Raw genomic sequence first — 19,031 nt, forward strand, 5'->3', positions numbered from 1 at the left:
AAATATAACCTATATTTCATCTGAATTTTACAGTAATGTAGTTGCAGCTTGGTTGCTTTGAAGTTTGTGTTAATCATCGCATCTGTGTACAGAATCTCTCCTCAGGGAGCCATTTTTCCTTGCTATTCTTGAATTTAATTCCTCTTCTTTTTTCATTGAGTTATTTTGCAGTAAACACTTTACCGAGGTCAACAATCAAGGCAGCCCATCAGGGAGCTGGTTATTTTCCATTGCTGTTAAACATGGCACTTTAACACACACAGACCTGCACATTTCTGTTGAGGCTGACGGCGGGCACAAAGACCCCGTCCAGGTTCTCAAAGGCAGTTGGGCCATGCTGTTCCTTATTGATGTAGAAGGTCAGTGTGCGTTTAGTCAGATCCAGCAGGACACCCACAGTCGAGCCCTTAGTGATGCCTCCCTCTGCCCTACACACACCCACACACACAAAGCTAGTCAATTTTGTTATGTATATGTGCCGTAAATGCACAGATTTTATAGTAGGTTAAGTTTCACATTGAAGGTAACACAGCACAAATATGACTGTAGTTGTGTCATGCTGCAAAAAAAGACAAATATATATGTAAAAGAATGAATACAAAACATAGTCACCGAAGAGTCCTTTAACTCATTCACAGCTTGTTTAAAGACAGCACTCTGAAGTCTGGGGATGCAGCAACAGGTTCTTTAGTATTTCTTGCCAAATGGCAGCAGAGTGAACAGGCTGTTGCTGGGATGGTTAATGTGTTTTTTAATTAATTATTATTATTATTATTTTGGTTTATGATACTTTAATCTACGTGTGTGTTAAATTAGTTAAAGTTTTAAAAAAATCTGATCACTCTTGTATTCATATTTTGTGTGTTTTATGTGACATTTGTTGGCGTCTTCTACATGGAACCTGAAGCTAACAGTGCATCAAATGGCAAACAAAGACCCCTGTAACTCATAAATCAAAGTTAGAATTGGCTCAGTTGCTGTTGAATGAATTATTTCACATATCAAATGTATTTAAAATTAAACGTCTGCTCTTTTTGTCTAACACGTAAACTCTCTGTTCTCTGTTTTAAGAAGTGACTTAATGAAAACGATCTATGGCAAAAACCTGCGCTCCAAAAAACTATGTTTTAACCACAAAGCTTGTGTTTTTGCTAAGAGCTAAACAAATGTCTCTAAACTTATAGAAATGCAGACACTCACCAGGATTAGGCTGTCAGGGCACTAACAGATAAAGAAATCAATATGAGATTAAGAAGTCAAAAATAAAGCTCCGACACGACACGATGAATGACATGAAAGGTGGGTAGAGAACTGACAAGTCAAGAGAGCAGATATTTTTCATGAATAAATCTTTAATGAGAGTTTGATGGCTTCCTTGTGAAGCAGACAGAGAGACGGTGCAGATGCATGTTTTGATGTTTCCTGCAGCCATCTTATACAGCTCCCCTGTGTGTTTGTTAGTCTGTTTGTTAGTATTGTATGAGCCTTCGGGTTTCTCTGTCATCGTGTGCATCTATGGTTATAGCTTCCAAACCTCTTAGAAGTATGAGACTTAATGCACAAGACAGAATGATGAATGCATAAGGGAAACACTTTACAGAGTCCCTGTCTCCTGTTGTTTTACTCAACGACAAAAGTTGCTCATGAATTACTTAAAATGATGAGTGCTGCTTTCTAGTAAGACAAGATTTAACAAGTTGGATTTGTTAATGTTACAAACTAATTGAATCATATTTTATAGTAAAGGAAACAGCAGTATTGCTACAGTAATAATACATTATAGTACATTAGGAATGATATAATGACAATCTTGGGATTGCCATGTTATGAAAAATTAAATTCAGCAGGTATTTCTCCTTCTCTTCATGAATCACCGTAGTGGGATTATCATTAAAGGATTAAAAGCTTCGCCAGCAAAAATAGAACAAATTAAATCCCAGCATCACTCCACTCAGATTTAATTGTGCCTTCTAATTAATGGTTTATTAAATATTTGAGGGCTTGAAGGATGTTACAGAAAATTCCTAATGAAGGAACGTAAACTACTGATTTCATATTATACTATCCGGTCTGCAGATACACATGTTAAAGGCATTAATGTTATGAACAGCTTCTTCCAAGACAGAAAGTGCTACAACAATCCTTTAGAGGGGTTGATGAAAGAGCTGAAAACTCCATGAAAGCTTTGCCGCAGGAACGGGGATTTTTACAACCTAGCAGCCTATGAGTTGTTCACACAGCATGAGTAATATATTCAATTTTAACTTTGTAGTTTGACAAAACAAAACAAATGTAAAAATTTCAAGATTTGTCTTTTGTTCTTTGTATTAAATAACTGCAGCGGGGAAAACCAGCGTGATAATAGTGAAAGTCTGGAAAAGCTGTCAATGTCTTTTTTAGCTTTCCTGATGTTCCCTTCAACAATCTGTCCCTGGGCATCGCTGAAATCCTTTCAGCATGACTACAAGTTGTCGACTGCTCCCTGAAGCTCCCTTTCTAACCGGATCTCCTCGAGTGTGTCAAATGGAGCTCTTCTACTTGACTTAAATTTTTGGGGCAAAGAAAGAAAGTCCCAAATCTGCAGAGCATGAATTGTCTTCATAATTGCATGTGCCAATTTTCCTCATCTTTTTGCTGTTCTCTTTATGGATCAACATAGTGGATCATCTGTCTCTATCTCTAGCATCCTCTTCTGTCACACAAACTTACCTGTAGTGTCCTCCTTCACTCCAACCAAAAATCTTCTGTGTGATCTTCTTCTTTTCCTCCTCTGCACATGTCCAAACCATCTCAGCCTTGCCTTTCAAACTGTGTCATCAAAACACTCGACCTGAGCTGGTCCTCTAATCTTGCCAGTTCTCTAATCTTAGATACTTCAACTCTGCTACCTCCTGTCTTTATGTTAGTGCCACCATGTCCAAGCAACACATCCCAGGTAAACCTTTCCTTTCATTCTTGCCTGCACCACATCTCAACCAAGTGTTCTCTCACAGAAGCCTCGGGCTGTTACCCAATTTGCAAGTCTCCATTGACAGTCTGACCTTAAGGAAAAATTCACAGTGCACTCTCTTAAGAAAGACCTGATAGGCAAACACTGGGTTGTAGCTGGGGAACAAACCCCCACCAGAAGTGATGTTCCTCAAAATGATCTGATCATTTTGACAACAAAAGCCACTGAAGAGGTTTGACGTCCATGATAAAATCTCACAATGCTCATGCACAGAAGTGGAATTCTGATCTACAACGATTCTCGAAATAGCAGCTGAAAACAGACCTAAAGTTCACAAGGACATGAGGATGAAAGGCAAATCTAAAACAAATAAACTCAGGCACTGTATTGGAAGGTAACCAGTATATTATTTTAAAAAATAATCTTAAATTAGTCTTTTGTCAGTTGTCTTTGCATTTGAATGATATGAGCCTCTGGATCCTGCAGGATATCAGTTTGGGATTTTTCTTGAAAACATGCAGATGGAATCTCTTAATTGTTCTCATTTTTTAAATATGATATGTATTTTATGCCAGTATTATACAACATGTCCAATGTAGGGAACAATGGTTAAAAGTTATCACTAAAAACTGTTGGTGGTGTTGTTGCTCCCCATGCACCTACCTGTTGGTGTGGGAGTTGTTGTGCATGAACCAGGAGCGGTTGTTGTCCACATACATGGCCCAGGCTTTGTCATCTTTCCCCAACATCATGTCTTTCATGGTGTTGATCCTTGCTATGCCAAACGCAGGATCTGGGTGGTTGTCATAGCGATCAATGCTGACCTCCCAATAGTGAATGCCCTGAGATTCAATAGGGGGTAAAAAAATTAATCTTCTATAACTTCTATAACCAAAAATCAACAGAAAAAGGCTAATCGCTGTCAAATTTAAATGGAAAATATCTGTATACACTTCACCTTGGAGAAAGCAGCAGTCCCCAGCACCACACGGTCATCATAGCTGTTACAGCTAACTGTCTGGTTGTCATTAGTCAGAACAATGTCCCGATGAGCTGAGGTGGGGTCAAAGGTGAACCAAGCCACTGTAAGAAGGACACAACAGTTAGCCTGCTAATAGTCTTTGGAAATTCTGTAAGTCTGTACTAACATTCACACTAAATTTAGTCACATGTTGTATTCTGCATCTTATTAAAATAATTTTAAAAACTGCTCATCCAAAGTGAACCTTACTGGGTAGCTATACCTACCCACACCTACAGTAAAGCCAATAATTATATCACTGATTCTAGAAGGGCCATGCTTTCTTTTTCATAGGATTAAAGACCCTATACAGTCCTTTGAAAATAAAACATGATTCAAAGCTCATAGAACCACCTTTAGCAGAAATAACTTGAAGTAATTGTTTTCTTTATAACTTTCAGTGTCTTAATTCATTATGGCCATATTTGCTATATAGCTTTGCTTCATTTCGTTAAGGTTTGATGTCATTTATTAATGCACAGCTCTCTTAAGGTCCCAAAACAGCATTTCTGTCAGGTTGAGGTCTGAACTTTGACTGTGCCATTGTAGCATATTGATTCTTTTCTATTTCAGCTATTTATTGTAGATTTGCTGGATAATTTTCCTGTTGCATGAACCAATTTGGGTGTTCTTGCAAACATGATCACATTTGACTCTAAAATACTTTAGTATCAGAGGAGTATAGAGGAGTTTAAGGGTGACTCAATGATTGCTAGGAGCCGAGGTCCTGTGGGTGCAAAACAAACCCAAACCATCACCGCTCCACCACCGTGTTTGACTTTCTCCAAACATGGCGCTGTACATTAAAAGGACATTGTTCGAGAAGTCTTGTGGTTTGTTCAGTTCAAAACCTAAGCTGTGCTACAATATTCTCTTTAGACAGTAGTAGGGATGGGTACCGGTATCCGGTGCCATTATGGCAAAAGCAGCGCACATTTCATTGCTTTATTTCGGTGCTTTTTTTTTTCTTCCTGAGATGTCATACACTTTGGATTCTAGCCAATCATTTTATCTTTGCAAGGATAGTAGGTGGGCCCAGGTACGTACATTCTTTTAGAGCTACAGATTAAAAATGCCCAAGGCAAAGTGGTCAAAAGTCTGGCTTTACTTCACAGCAAAAGATGCAAACTCAGCAGCCTGCAACAAGTGCTTTAAGGTGATACTGTGATACTGTGCAAAGGAGATAACACCTCGAATCTGACAACCAACCTGGCGATGCATAGCGTTTTTTTAGAAGCCAAGAAATGCACCAAGTTAGCAACATCCCCCAAGAACCCGAAGAGTAGAGTCCTGGCCCCTAGCCCTGCCAGTGTAGCAGAAATGATGACGGATGATGATGGCAGCAGCAGCCGTTCTTCTCTGCGTGAGTAGCTTAATGTTCGTGTGTAATTTAAGTTGAGTAGGCTAACCACGTTATTAAATTAATGCATGTAAGGTGAACTAGCAAACACCGTTGTAGTTACATGCGGCTGTCTTCTTGTTTGATGGCAGATACTCCCTTCACCCTGGCCAAAAAGGCTAAAATGACCAAAGCAAAAGTTTGAGCACCGTTTAAGCACCAGCACCGTTTCAAAAGTACTGGTTTGGCACCGGTATCGGATAAAACCTAAACGATACCCATCCCTAGACAGTAGAGGCTTTTTACAAGCATCTTCCAAATGACCCATACTTGAGTCTGTTACACCTTCTCTGAGCATTGTGTGGTCTGAAAAGTCAAACTAGTTTAATTGCTGTGACTGATTTTTTTAAATTATCAAAATACTTTGAACAAGCTCAAGGAATACACATAAATACAACTTTCAGCTTAACTCAGCAAGGGATATTTTCATCTCTGGCTGATAAAAACAAGACTATAAATGTAATCACTCTGTCAAATAATCACATTAATATGTATTAAAAGATTCTTTTATAATGAATGTGACCTTAGAAATCTTTGTACGGCGGTTGTGGGCAACAACTAATTGGGTTCATCCACAGAAAACAATGCACTTGTAAAGTGTAGGCCTGAGACGGGAAATGTTTCATCAACTACCAATGCATTATTAAAAAAGTGCTTGCACATGAGATTTTTACTGTCACACTACACGGATGCCATGTTTTTGTTTGCAGCCATTGCTGTCTGTTCAACAAGAGTCACGTCGCCGCAGTTTTCTTTCTCGGTGTAGCTGCGGTACAATCCTCAAAGAGAGAGAGAGGAGGAAGAGGAGGAGAAGGGGAGGGAAAAAGAGGCAGAGTAGGCAGGAAGAAGAACGATGATAGAGAAGAATAAAAAGAGGGCGGGTGGGATAAACAGTTATCAGTCAGAAAACAGACTCTAATGCCCATTATTGTTGTGGCTGGTTCAGAGACACTGTTTGTGTGTTTGTGTATTGTAAAAATCTCCACCCGCATTGCTCTGCTGTTACACAGTGGGTGTCTCTATTTTCTTCTTTCACCTCCTCTTTCTCTGAGTCCTTAATCTCATTCTTTCCTTTCTTCTCCAGCAGTATATTCTGTTTTTTCTCCCTTTGCAGTTATGTTTTTTCCTTCCTTTTCTCTTTTTCCTTTGCATCTCTGTACAGTTTTACCTTTATCCTCTTTTTCCATTGCCCCCTTTCTTTTTCTTACTTAACCGCTCCTTTGATCTCCTTTTCTTTCCTTCTGTTTTCTTCTTGTTTGTGACTTTTCTTTACTGTCTACTCAAACCTGGTCTACTTCAGCTTTTTTCCATCCGCTTCCTCTTCATTATTCCGTTTCTCTTTTCTTCCCCTTTCTTTGTCTACTGTTCCTGTCCAGTGTATTTCCTTCACCCTCTTCAAAATCTTCCACCTACCTTTCTCCTGCCTTCTCCCAAAAACATCTCCTCCTCTATGTAAGAGGCTTTTCTGTTCACAGTTACATAGGTCAGATGAAATTACATCATGAAACCTGTTTTACAAAGAAGCTCGCAGACAAAAAAATCCCTTGGGTAAAAATATATAATGAAATCAAGACAGCCAAAAGAGCAGAATCAAAAGTAAGGCAGACAAAGAGTCCATCTGTCATGCTCTGGAAGCTAAGCCAGTTCCAGCACACACCACGTACCATCAGAAGTCTTGAGCATGACTGTCTTGCTGTATGGACCCACTCCAATGGAATTATAAGCTTTCACCCTTGCGTTGTAGGAACTGTTGAAATGAAGACCATCGACTGTACACACTGTTTCCTTCCCCACATATACCTCCTGGGGGCACACACAAACACGCACACACAGACACACACAAACTCAGCATCATTTGAAATGCAAGTTGAGGCAGTATATGCTCAAGGATTAGTGAAGAGGTCAAGATCTCTAGCACTTTTAATGCATGCTTGATGATGACTCATATACTTACACACATAAAGAGTATTATCTGTCCTTTGTCAGATATGAGCATCATATTGAGGAGAGCTACTAAACATCATTTTCTGAGTTTCAGATTAGATTAGTTATTTTCACAGTAGAGTTATTGCAGTGTTTCCCAAAAACAGAAATTTCTTGGGCAGGCTGCCCACGAATCTTTTTCAACCTTCAGAGAAAACAACGAGATTGAGAAACAAGTTCAAGTTGCTGCTGTGATGGTTCTTGGTGTCGTTCAGCTGTCTTTATTCTCTTGTCCTGGAGACACAACTGCTTATTTTTTATTATCTATTTCCACAAAAAATATATGCATTTCTTTTGGGTGCACACATATGATCTGTGCCTCATTACTGCCACGATACAGAGTAATTCTGTGGGAAACACTATTAGTGTAAATCTTTTGTTTAACAAATAGTACTCACCCTGTACTGTCCTCCATTGCCATCATCCAGCTCCAGGATGTAGCCCTCGATGGGGTTGATGGTGGGCATAGCTACCCTCCAGGCCAGGGTGGCGCTGTTATTCCTTGTGCAGCACTTCTCCAGCTGCAGGAGAGGAGCTGGAGGCACTGAGGGTCTAGGCTCCACTGTGTAGAGAGATGGATGGATGCAATTTAAATTTTGCAATCAATGAATGAGAGGAATTGGGACAAAGAAGAGGTACAAGGAGGGAGACATGAAAGTGTGGAAGGATGAAGAGAGGAAGACATACAGGGATGCCGTCATCTGGCGGGTTGCCTTTAAACAGACTGAATGAAGAGAAAAAGGAGCTTTAATGACAATCTGGTGGGAGATTTAAAAAAGAGCCTTAAAGGTGAAAGAGCTCTGGGTTCATTTACAGGGTAACAGCTGGGAATTATTAAGGGCTTAAACTGGACCTAGTGAGGACTCTACATACACTTAAAGGGTAGTGTAGTGGTAGGGATGCACTGGGTTAGATTGATATGCGCTTTGAAGGCTGACTTGTAGTTTGATAGTAATAAATAAATCAGCAAAGGTGGTAAGAAAGTATGAGACATCGGCTCCCCACCAAAGGCCAGACTGATGAAAGCAAAGCATCATTCCTGCATAAAATCTGCATAAAATCAGAGGAAAAGCATCATATCAGTCTAACTCTTGTACAAAACAGGTGAAAAGCAAATTCCAAAAGGAGAAACAAACATACAAACAATAAAATAAGAAAAGATTAAAAAAATCTTTCTTCACTTTTTCATTTACAGGTACTTATCTGATAAATATATAACAGTACGGAAAACACAGGGGAAGGCAGCAGTCATGGCGGACAGTATAGGAGATAATGCATGTTTTGTTGATATTACATATTTGAATTTATGACTTATTACATGGAGATCAGCCACAACATCAAAAATACAGATTATGTAAAGTAATTAATAACGGCCATCTCTTTACAATGCAATGTTCTGCTGTAGAAATCTGGTTTCATGTCATTTATGTGGATGTTACATTGACGCAGAACATTAAATTATCCTTCAAACAGCCCAGATACTAATGCAAACATGAATCTACAAGATGTACCAGAGATAGCCTGATCCACAGACGCCCCACCCGCAACCTCCAGCAGGCAAATGATCTGCTACCTGATCGCAGAGACCAAAGGACACCTGCAGAAGTCCCAAATGTTGATGGATTGAAGCAGATTCTAATGTTGTGGCTGATCAGTCTATAGCTATCAAGCAAGACTGAATATGTGAAAACAAAATGATTAGAGGATCATGTTTACTGCACATTTCCTCAGTATATACTTACTCCCTATGATTTGTATTGCCACAGTTTAATTCATGCATAATTATATTTTTATATATGTGTCATTAGTAATATGTGAAACAAAATTATCACAGGAAACAAAGATCTTTGTGCAGAACTGTTCAGCAGATCAGTGTCGTTTACTGTTGAAGAGCTGAAAAACAACATGCAAAGGGAAAACACCAGAGAAACACTGTGGGACAAAAAGACCAGTGAGTTTCCAACCAGAGAGCTATCGGGGCTAAGGAACGAGGCAGGAGTGACAAAATATATGCAAGGAAGGGAAACAGAGATTTACAGTGAAAAATAGAGTCTCTGAAATACCTCCTGGGCTCTCTGTCTCCATCTCAGCCTCACCACTGCCTGCTTCCTGCATTTGTTTCAATTTTGGATTCTCCTGTACATCTGGAAATATGATGTTGATTTAAGTCAGTGTTCTCTAAAGAAGTAAAAAGGATGACCAGAAGTGTAGTGTATCAATCATACACTTATTTGTCACAATGATATTAACTAAAGGTCCAAAAATTATCATTGATAAACACAAAAATCGTTTGTCAAGCCTAAACTTGAAGGTTTTGTTGTCCTTTTTGTGTTGCATTATTTTGTGTAGTATTTTGTAGTTTTAGGTAGTATTTGTGTAGTGATAAGACAAGAGATTGTGTTTTTAGGTAGCACTTTTAGAGCTAGGTAATAATTTGGTAATTGTGGGGTAATAAGTTGGAAACAAGGAGGCAATAATTTTATCATCACTATCATCACTGCCCCAGTAATATCCAAGCAGTTATTTTGTATCAACAGTGATTACTGCTGAGTAACATTACATTACTCAGCAGTAATCACTTACTGAAATCATACTATAATGCATGTATATACAGGGAGTGCAGAATTATTAGGCAAGTTGTATTTTTGAGGAATAATTTTATTATTGAACAACAACCATGTTCTCAATGAACCCAAAAAACTCATTAATATCAAAGCTGAATGTTTTTGGAAGTAGTTTTTAGTTTGTTTTTAGTTTTAGCTATTTTAGGGGGATATCTGTGTGTGCAGGTGACTATTACTGTGCATAATTATTAGGCAACTTAACAAAAAACAAATATATACCCATTTCAATTATTTATTTTTACCAGTGAAACCAATATAACATCTCCACATTCACAAATATACATTTCTGACATTCAAAAACAAAACAAAAACAAATCAGCGACCAATATAGCCACCTTTCTTTGCAAGGACACTCAAAAGCCTGCCATCCATGGATTCTGTCAGTGTTTTGATCTGTTCACCATCAACATTGCGTGCAGCAGCAACCACAGCCTCCCAGACACTGTTCAGAGAGGTGTACTGTTTTCCCTCCTTGTAAATCTCACATTTGATGATGGACCACAGGTTCTCAATGGGGTTCAGATCAGGTAAACAAGGAGGCCATGTCATTAGTTTTTCTTCTTTTATACCCTTTCTTGCCAGCCACGCTGTGGAGTACTTGGACGCGTGTGATGGAGCATTGTCCTGCATGAAAATCATGTTTTCTTGAAGGATGCAGACTTCTTCCTGTACCACTGCTTGAAGAAGGTGTCTTCCAGAAACTGGCAGTAGGACTGGGAGTTGAGCTTGACTCCATCCTCAACCCGAAAAGGCCCCACAAGCTCATCTTTGATGATACCAGCCCAAACCAGTACTCCACCTCCACCTTGCTGGCGTCTGAGTCGGACTGGAGCTCTCTGCCCTTTACCAATCCAGCCACGGGCCCATCCATCTGGCCCATCAAGACTCACTCTCATTTCATCAGTCCATAAAACCTTAGAAAAACCAGTCTTGAGATATTTCTTGGCCCAGTCTTGACGTTTCAGCTTGTGTGTCTTGTTCAGTGGTGGTCGTCTTTCAGCCTTTCTTACCTTGGCCATGTCTCTGAGTATTGCACACCTTGTGCTTTTGGGCACTCCAGTGATGTTGCAGCTCTGAAATATGGCCAAACTGGTGGCAAGTGGCATCTTGGCAGCTGCACGCTTGACTTTTCTCAGTTCATGGGCAGTTATTTTGCGCCTTGGTTTTTCCACACGCTTCTTGCGACCCTGTTGACTATTTTGAATGAAACGCTTGATTGTTCGATGATCACGCTGCATCCCTCTGCAAGATATCTCACTGTTTTTGACTTTTCTGAGCCTGTCAAGTCCTTCTTTTGACCCATTTTGCAAAAGGAAAGGACGTTGCCTAATAATTATGCACACCTGATATAGGGTGTTGATGTCATTAGACCACACCGCTTCTCATTACAGAGATGCACATCACCTAATATGCTTAATTGGTAGTAGGCTTTCAAACCTATACAGCTTGGAGTAGGACAACATGCATGAAGAGGATGATGTGGACAAAATACTCATTTGCCTAATAATTCTGCACTCCCTGTATATATATATGTGTGTGTGTGTGTGTGTGTGTGTGTGTGTGTGTGTGTGTGTGTGTGTGTGTGTGTGCTACCTAAACACTGAAATACATTTTTTGCACGCAGCAATGAATTTTGTTCACTCAAATTTAGCTTTTCTTTGCTCGAAATAAATTTCTCCTCAAAATGCAACACTTGTACCTGCAAATTTTTTTTACGTGCGCTCAGAATAGTGGCACACAAATAATGCCGTATGCTTGTTCTACGCTTTTTTATGCTGCATATTTTACCAGAGGTGCAAAGTTATATTCTTTCCAGTGCAGCTGAGCAGCTGCTGCTATATTATTATAAAAGTATAACAGTATAATCCTATTATCCAGTATTCAGCATTGTTTGACGGTATCAATGCAAATTTTATGTTTAATATTGTGGCTTATTATAAGGAAATGTTTGGTAATGTTTCTACTACATTTCATAGTAATATTTGTCACAATTTAAAGCATATGAAGTTCACTTTAATAGTTTATTAATATGTAATTACAAAAATGTAAAAAGGCAGTTTTGTAGTTCTTAGCCCTGTTTCCTGGTTATCACACAGAAACTACTGCAAAATACATTAGAAGGTTACCTAGGCAACCAGAGCCAGGAATGTCCGTGAGCAATCAGCTGTCAGCTTCAAAGAGATGAGTGAGGAACGAATCACTTTGCTCCAAAGCTATGCGTGGACATAGCTTTAAAGCTGTGCATAATTAAAGATGTAACTGCTTTAAGTGATAGGTCTTGTAGAGTGTTTAATTTAATTAGTTTCATTTTTGTACAAAGAATCAGCTGTTCTGTTTTTCCAATAATTGCATTTTGCTTTGAGCTTGTTTAGCCACAAACTAGTATCCTATACAATTAATAGACAGTGAATTACAGTTCTGTGTTTCTAATCAAGCCACCTACTGTTAACCTAAACTACTCAACTCAACCATCTCATGCAACTATTAGCATCTCGTTTTAAGAAAAGTTGAGGTGAAGACAAGAAAAGAAAATGAAAGATAAAAAACATGCAGAGGAGGAATAACTAATGAATCTTTATGCCTGTGGAGGATGTTATGATGGCTATGCACATCTTTTATTTACAGTATATGGGTTTAAACAAACTTAATATTTGAGTACAAACATACCTTTTGTTGGTGCTCTGTATGTCAAAGATTAAAATTCAAATGCTTAAAATGAAATTGTCCGTCGTTAAAGTCCATACCAGATAATGGGTGAGAGAGAAAGGAATCATACAACTGAATTCCACATCCCCAGTCTTGGAGAAGAAAAGAGAGCTGATCAAAGCTTTCTGGCTTTCTAAGAAGTTTGAGTGGAGCTTAAATTGGAGAAAATCTATTTGAAGTAGAACTTAACTCAAGCCATGACCTGAAGACCCGGGACACATTTTTAAATTTAATTCACTAAGTTTTTGTCGTGTCTGTAAGAGCTAGTGTCCTTATTTTCTAGGAAGTTGACTTTGTTGGGGACAAAAAACGTTGCTGCAGCTCATTGGAAGTGTCACCCAAGATGAACCATAACATTACAAGAGTGCATAATCACAGTTATGATACCGAATATAAAATTTATCACACACAGAGCTCCACTGAATGTAATTTCCTCATTGTGAAAATGAGTATTTTGCTTATGATTTAATGGATTTTGTACTCTTAATAGCTGATAACAAAGACCGGTCAGCATTATTTACTTTTCTAGCAAAGTAACCAGGTTGAATCTGCTTCTGCACAGGGAAGACATCCCATCTTCACCGCCTAAGTGCAGCCATATGCAAATAAAATATGCATATTGGTGATTACATATTTAATATACATTAACTATACATCTGGGTAATCTCGGAGACCGCAGCGGAATGAATATAAAACACGCTGTTTACTCATGCGCGCCAACTGGCTGCTGGGTAGCAACAGCCAATTAATAGATAATTAGATGTGCACACTGTAGTATGAGTTAAAGAAACCTTAAAAGAAAAGACCAATAGCAGCTAAATCTTATTTTGTTGACTTTAGATCATAGGTGTCAAACTCTGGCCCGCGGGCCAAATTTGGCCCGCAGCCTAATTACATTTGGCCCGTGAAGCCATACCAAATTACTATTAGAGCTGGCCTACTGGTATTATACAGCTAATATATATATTGTTTAGTATTAAGCTTTGCTTGTTCCATATTCAGTTTTCCAGTAAAACTTATTTGAGTCCATAAGAAAAGATTCATTCTTATATCTGGAGGAAGAATTTTTTTTTTAAATAAATATTAATGTTAGCCCGCGACTTTGTTCCAGTTTTGAATTTTGGCCCACTGTGTATTTGAGTTTGACACCCCTGCTTTAGATGAATCTTGTTTGTGTATGTTTGTGCATGCCAAAATTATTTACATATACCTATAATCATAGAGACTTTTTAAGTAAATCGTTGGCAAGCTTACAAGTGAGCTTTACTCCAGGACTTCAATATGTATATTTTATTTATATTGTCTCTGTATTTATATATATATATGTGTGTGTGTGTGTATTATATATATATATATATATATATATATATATATATATATATATATATATATATATATAATATTCTGTAACTCTGTAACTTCTGTCGGTGCTGTGCTTTTTTGGAAATCGAATTTCCCAGAGGAACCCACCCGAGGGATTAATAAAGTTCTATCTAATCTATCTAATCTAATCTAATGTATGTGCAGCTCAAGAAAATGAGTATTCTGGCAACCCAGTCAAAATCTGTGGTCAGCCTCCAAATTCAGCCACAACCCTGAACTGTTCCTCAGTTTTCCTCACTGTGTAGGAACAGTTTTGTTCAAAAAGATTCATATAGTAAAATTTTTGTGAGGAATATGATCTCAATGGGAGGAGAATTGAGGCTGCTTGATGATTTGAAGCAATGTGGTGGCCAGAGACAGGTGTGCAAGTGAAGAGACTATCAGTGATACTGCAGGATACTGCTGATTGTCATATTATCTGGTGGTAAATACATTAGATGATTACCTAGGCAACCAGAGGCTGGTAAGTCCACAAGCAACCAATCATCACCTCCAGTGAGGAGCGAATTGCTTGAAGCAAGGACTCTGAGATGCATCAAGTTAGTATAAAAGGCCAAAGGTTTACAGAGGTAAATCTAGGATAACAAATTATTCTCAATTCAAAGTTAATAAATCAATCAATCTGTTGTTCCCAGCAGAGTAACTGAGAAATTCCCAGCATTGAGCTTGTCCGTACATCTTAGTTAAACTAGCTTTACCATTCTTTTCTAGTTTTCTCTCGTGTGAGACTCATGCCTTATAAAGTGGAGTACGCCTTTTAAATATACAGCTAAAGAGATTTTTTAATTTGACTAAGTTGTAGTAGTACAGTTGGTCTTAAAGTCCAAACTTGTGCTCACCTTTGCCCTGGCAGAAGTCCAGCTGTAGGATGGTCTGTAGCAGCGAGTCGGTATTGAGAGTGAGGTCAAAGTCAGGGCCAACCTTTGGCTCCAGGGCCCCTTTAACCCACTGGTCTTGAGATGACGTCACTCGCTTAATCAGAGCATCTGAGATCTACGCAAACACATACAGTGGGCAAGTTGAAGTTTGCAGACACAGTATAGATTCAGCAATGGTTTACTTGTAAGAAGTAAAGAATGAAGAAAACGCTGGAAATGAGAACACATTCATTCAATATTTATATACTTTTAAATACATTGGAAAATATCAGAGGCCCTCTCTGCATACAAAGTGGATTTTCCATTTGACTGGCCCGGCTTCCATACACTGTGTCTGACAAGTGAAATGAGGCTCACATTAGTGCAGTTCAAATATTTAAAGATATGAATTAGACCCCTGATCTGAGGATAAGACAAAAAAACCCAACCTCTAGTGAATACATTGCATGATTGTTTCCATTACTTATGCTCAGTGTAGGGACTAACGCATTATTAAGTAACGCGTTACAGTAACTACGTTATTACTGTGGTAACGAGCACGGTAACTAGTTATTATGTGGTGGCTATCGCGGATCTTCCACAGATTCAGTAACATTAGCAAGTGGTGGAGGCCAGCAGGTAGATGAAGGAAAGGGGAGGCAGGAGGAGAGACTCGAGGCGGGTGTCCGAGTGTCAAGTGAACTGAACTTCAGGTAAGAAGTTATGACCTGCAGTCTATCTGGGTCAGATATAAACCAAGTTTAGGTGGAGTTTATTTTAGTTATGCTGACTTTTTTGTACTGCATACTAGCTAGCATGACGGAGTTTCTATACAGCTGGGCGGCTGCTATGATGTTACTGATGTTGAACTTTATTTTGTTCATAAGGTTAATTATTAGAGTTGCCAACCGTTCCCTAAAAAATGGAATCGTCTCGTATTCAGAGAAAATATTTTGTATTGAGCTGAAAAGGAACGCAGTTTGTCCCGTTCTTCAGCTACAATGAAAAAGACACAAAGCTGGAGTTATTGTCTTTACGCTGCAGCTGTCTCTTCTTCTCTCATTCTCTCCCCCTCCCTCTCCTGTTTCTACTTCAATCATGAAACTGATCAATGATCAGCTGATCGGCTTATCTGTCGCAAGTCCCGTCTGTCTTGTTTGTTTATCTCCCACATATTTGGAAATATGCACATTATTTTTTCCTTTCTATTGGTAGGTGGCACAGTGCACTTGTGGCTAGAAGACTGGAAGCAACACATTAACAAGAGAATTCTGAGTAAAACCAAAGTTACTTTCCTGAGTAACTAGTTACTTTGAAAGTAACTGGATTACTTTTGATAGAAGTAACTAGTAATGTAACAACTGTAATTTAAAGTAATTTACCCAACACTGCTTATGCTTCAGAATGGGTAAAGAAAAAGGAAGCTTATTTTCTGGAATATCTGGAAATCATGTGTGTTTTTATTCAGTACCATAAAGGCACATTTATGACTGCAAATGAAGGCCACTCAAGGTAAAAAAATAAAAATAAAAAAATCAAGATTTAAAATTGTGAATTTTGATCAAACAGCTGAAATTTACAAGAACAAAGATGAAGAAATAAGTCATGTAACTGTATTGCTTTATTTTTCAACTTTAAGTTGGAATAAAATCACATATTTGAATAGAATAGAATAGAATAGAATAGAATAGAATAGAATAGCCCTGTATTGTCGTCGTACTTTTGTTTGTTTTTTGTTGCTTTGTTTTTGTTATTTAAAATCAATAATTTGTAAGACTTGAGAAATGTAATTAAACATTATTAAATGTGTTTTAGCCAAGGTTAGAGGATGACAGGTTTTATTGAAAATGAGCTTGTGGCTTCTGGTCTGCTTTATCGACCTCATCGGATAGATCTGTCGTTGGCGTCTAATAATGTGTTTTATAAGTTATTGATCCCAGAACCTCAAATAATGACTTTTTTTACAACTTAACCTTGAAATGTTCCTTTACACAAAAAATAAAACCCGACTTTTTTCTCATCACTGTTTTCTCTGTTTTTATGACTTTAAACTTTAAACCTTTTTTGCTGTTGTGTTGGTTTCTTTTTTTCTTTTTTCTTGCCCTCTGTGGCTGTAATATGCCCCCGTAGATGTTTGCTGATACACTACAAATATTTCTGCACATGCACTGCATCCTGAGTCTGTGGGAGCAGGTCATTGTTGAGTAAGTGGGTGTCATGTGCCCTTCCTCTATCACGTGCGTGCTCTATCCAGGCGTACCACCTAACACATAAGGAAAGGAAGTATTTCCAGTGGTGACACAAATACTGAATATTTTTTCTATTTCAAATTTCAAAAACAACCTCCCCCTGATTTCACACATCCAGATATAGCGCTTTTGATATATACTACTAAAGATATGCAAATAAAGTTGTATAAAGCCTTTTTTGTTTCCTGAAAGAGTTGTGTGAACTTTGATATAAAGCCCAGACTCTGCATGAGCTGAGACTCGAGACAGATTTAAAGATGAAAAAAAAGTCTGATGGTCTTGAAAAGTCTTCATGATTTAGCGTTCTGCAGGAAACCAACATTTATTTCTTCTGAGGAGGTCACGTTTCTCCATCTATACATACAAAGATCAATGATTATTTATTAGCTACTGAGCATGTCAACCTATTGATTACTAGGCATGTAAAGTTAATTCAAAATAGAACAGCTGCAGATGTATTAAAATAAGATGCATGTTGCTGTGACTGTAGTGCTGAAGTGCAGGCAGGCATGTGGGGTTGTTGTTGTTGCTGTTCTCCGTGCTGACTCCTTCCTCTGCTACGCCACAGTTTGCTTGTTTTTTTTGGCTGTGCCGATTCAACAAACATCAGAGGCTCCCCGTGAAGCTGATTTCTCCTAATGTGCTCAGAGGATCTGTGTGTCACGCTTCCTTCCTACCTTCATTTCCATTTTTTGGTTCAAAATATCTCAGAAAAAGATTTGATTTGGGTTGAATTTTAATCGAGTAAGACCTCATAGTGTTTTGTCCTGTGCTTTACTTATTTAAGTAACATAATTCCCTTGGCCTCAGCAAAAGAAGGAATGTATTCTGCCACACGCTGTTTTTGTGCTGATGTTCGGTTGTTTTAGATGTTTAATAGTTTTTAGATTATGGTGAACTGAAATTGTTGTTTTTTTGTGTTCTTTTTGTCTTTGTAACATCCCCTGTTACTCATCTTCATACTCGTCTCACACGCACAAACATGAGGTGTGTAAAATACCTGGAGGAAACCACTTGGATCATTCTCTTTGAGGACTTCTAGACAGTACTCCATCATGCCGGTGGTCTGCCGTAACTTCATAGTGCAGTGTGTGATCTGGTCACGTACCACCTGAACAAAACAGATCAGATGCATGAGTTGTTAAAAGCAATTATTCTGAGATGAGCATCTGAAATATTTTCACTATGTTTAATTGTATCAGTTTCAATCAGTTTGTACAAGTGAAAGACTCTGAAAGACTCTGAGGTATGACCTTTTCCCCGAGCCTTCCTTTGCCCCCTGTTAGTGTCTTCCATTGCCTGCATGAGTTTATTCTCTTTCAGTTGTATCCTCTTGCTTTAAAAAGTTGTTTCCTCATCTTTCCATTTTGTTTTTAACTTCCTACCTTTGTTCTCTTTCCAACCTTATTGCCTGATTGAGTTCACTTGTGCCGCATTACCCTTTTAGTGGCTAGAAGACTAGTTATTTAGGCCCCTGGCAGTCTGTCCATTCTTTGATGTCGATTGTTGGGTTCACTTGAACAACTTTAGCATCAATATGGTATTATATCATTATATGTGTCCCAGGCACACTCAAGCGCATCTTGGTTGGTTGTAGGACTAGCCTTACTCAGGGGAGATATACATGGAGACACAACTTTCTCCTATCGTCTATTTTGTCCCTTTTGTCTTACTTCTCTCTATCACCATTTCTATCCCTTTGAAAAAGTGCGGCTCCATAAATGTTAGAGGGGTAAGTATTATTTCTCAGTTGCAGTGAATAGATAGAAGAAAATAAACTGTAGAAAACTAAACAGAAGAAAGAAGAAGAGAAATAATTTAACGTAAACCAGTGAGACACTCCGGGGCCTGCCAACCCT

The 19,031-nt window shown here is 38.5% G+C and overlaps 1 protein-coding gene across 2 annotated transcripts in view; it reads right to left on the reverse strand.

The window, feature by feature from the left end:
* Positions 1–19,031, reverse strand: part of trim67 (tripartite motif containing 67) — a 58,277-nt gene that overhangs the window by 4,798 nt on the left and 34,448 nt on the right. Inside the window, exons 4-11 of one of the 2 annotated variants that reach the window (XM_082504932.1) lie at positions 18,173–18,283; positions 14,906–15,059; positions 9,417–9,497; positions 7,752–7,915; positions 7,035–7,173; positions 3,909–4,033; positions 3,614–3,792; positions 266–428 (exon numbers count right to left, since the gene is read on the reverse strand). In XM_082504932.1, the coding sequence (XP_082361058.1) occupies positions 266–428; positions 3,614–3,792; positions 3,909–4,033; positions 7,035–7,173; positions 7,752–7,915; positions 9,417–9,497; positions 14,906–15,059; positions 18,173–18,283 (1,116 nt within the window). The remainder of the gene's footprint in view (positions 1–265; positions 429–3,613; positions 3,793–3,908; positions 4,034–7,034; positions 7,174–7,751; positions 7,916–9,416; positions 9,498–14,905; positions 15,060–18,172; positions 18,284–19,031) is intronic. The other variant, XM_082504933.1, reaches the window with a different exon arrangement.

This window comes from Aulonocara stuartgranti, assembly GCF_965226115.1.
Source record: "Aulonocara stuartgranti genome assembly, chromosome: 15".
Taxonomy (NCBI): Eukaryota; Metazoa; Chordata; class Actinopteri; order Cichliformes; family Cichlidae; genus Aulonocara; species Aulonocara stuartgranti.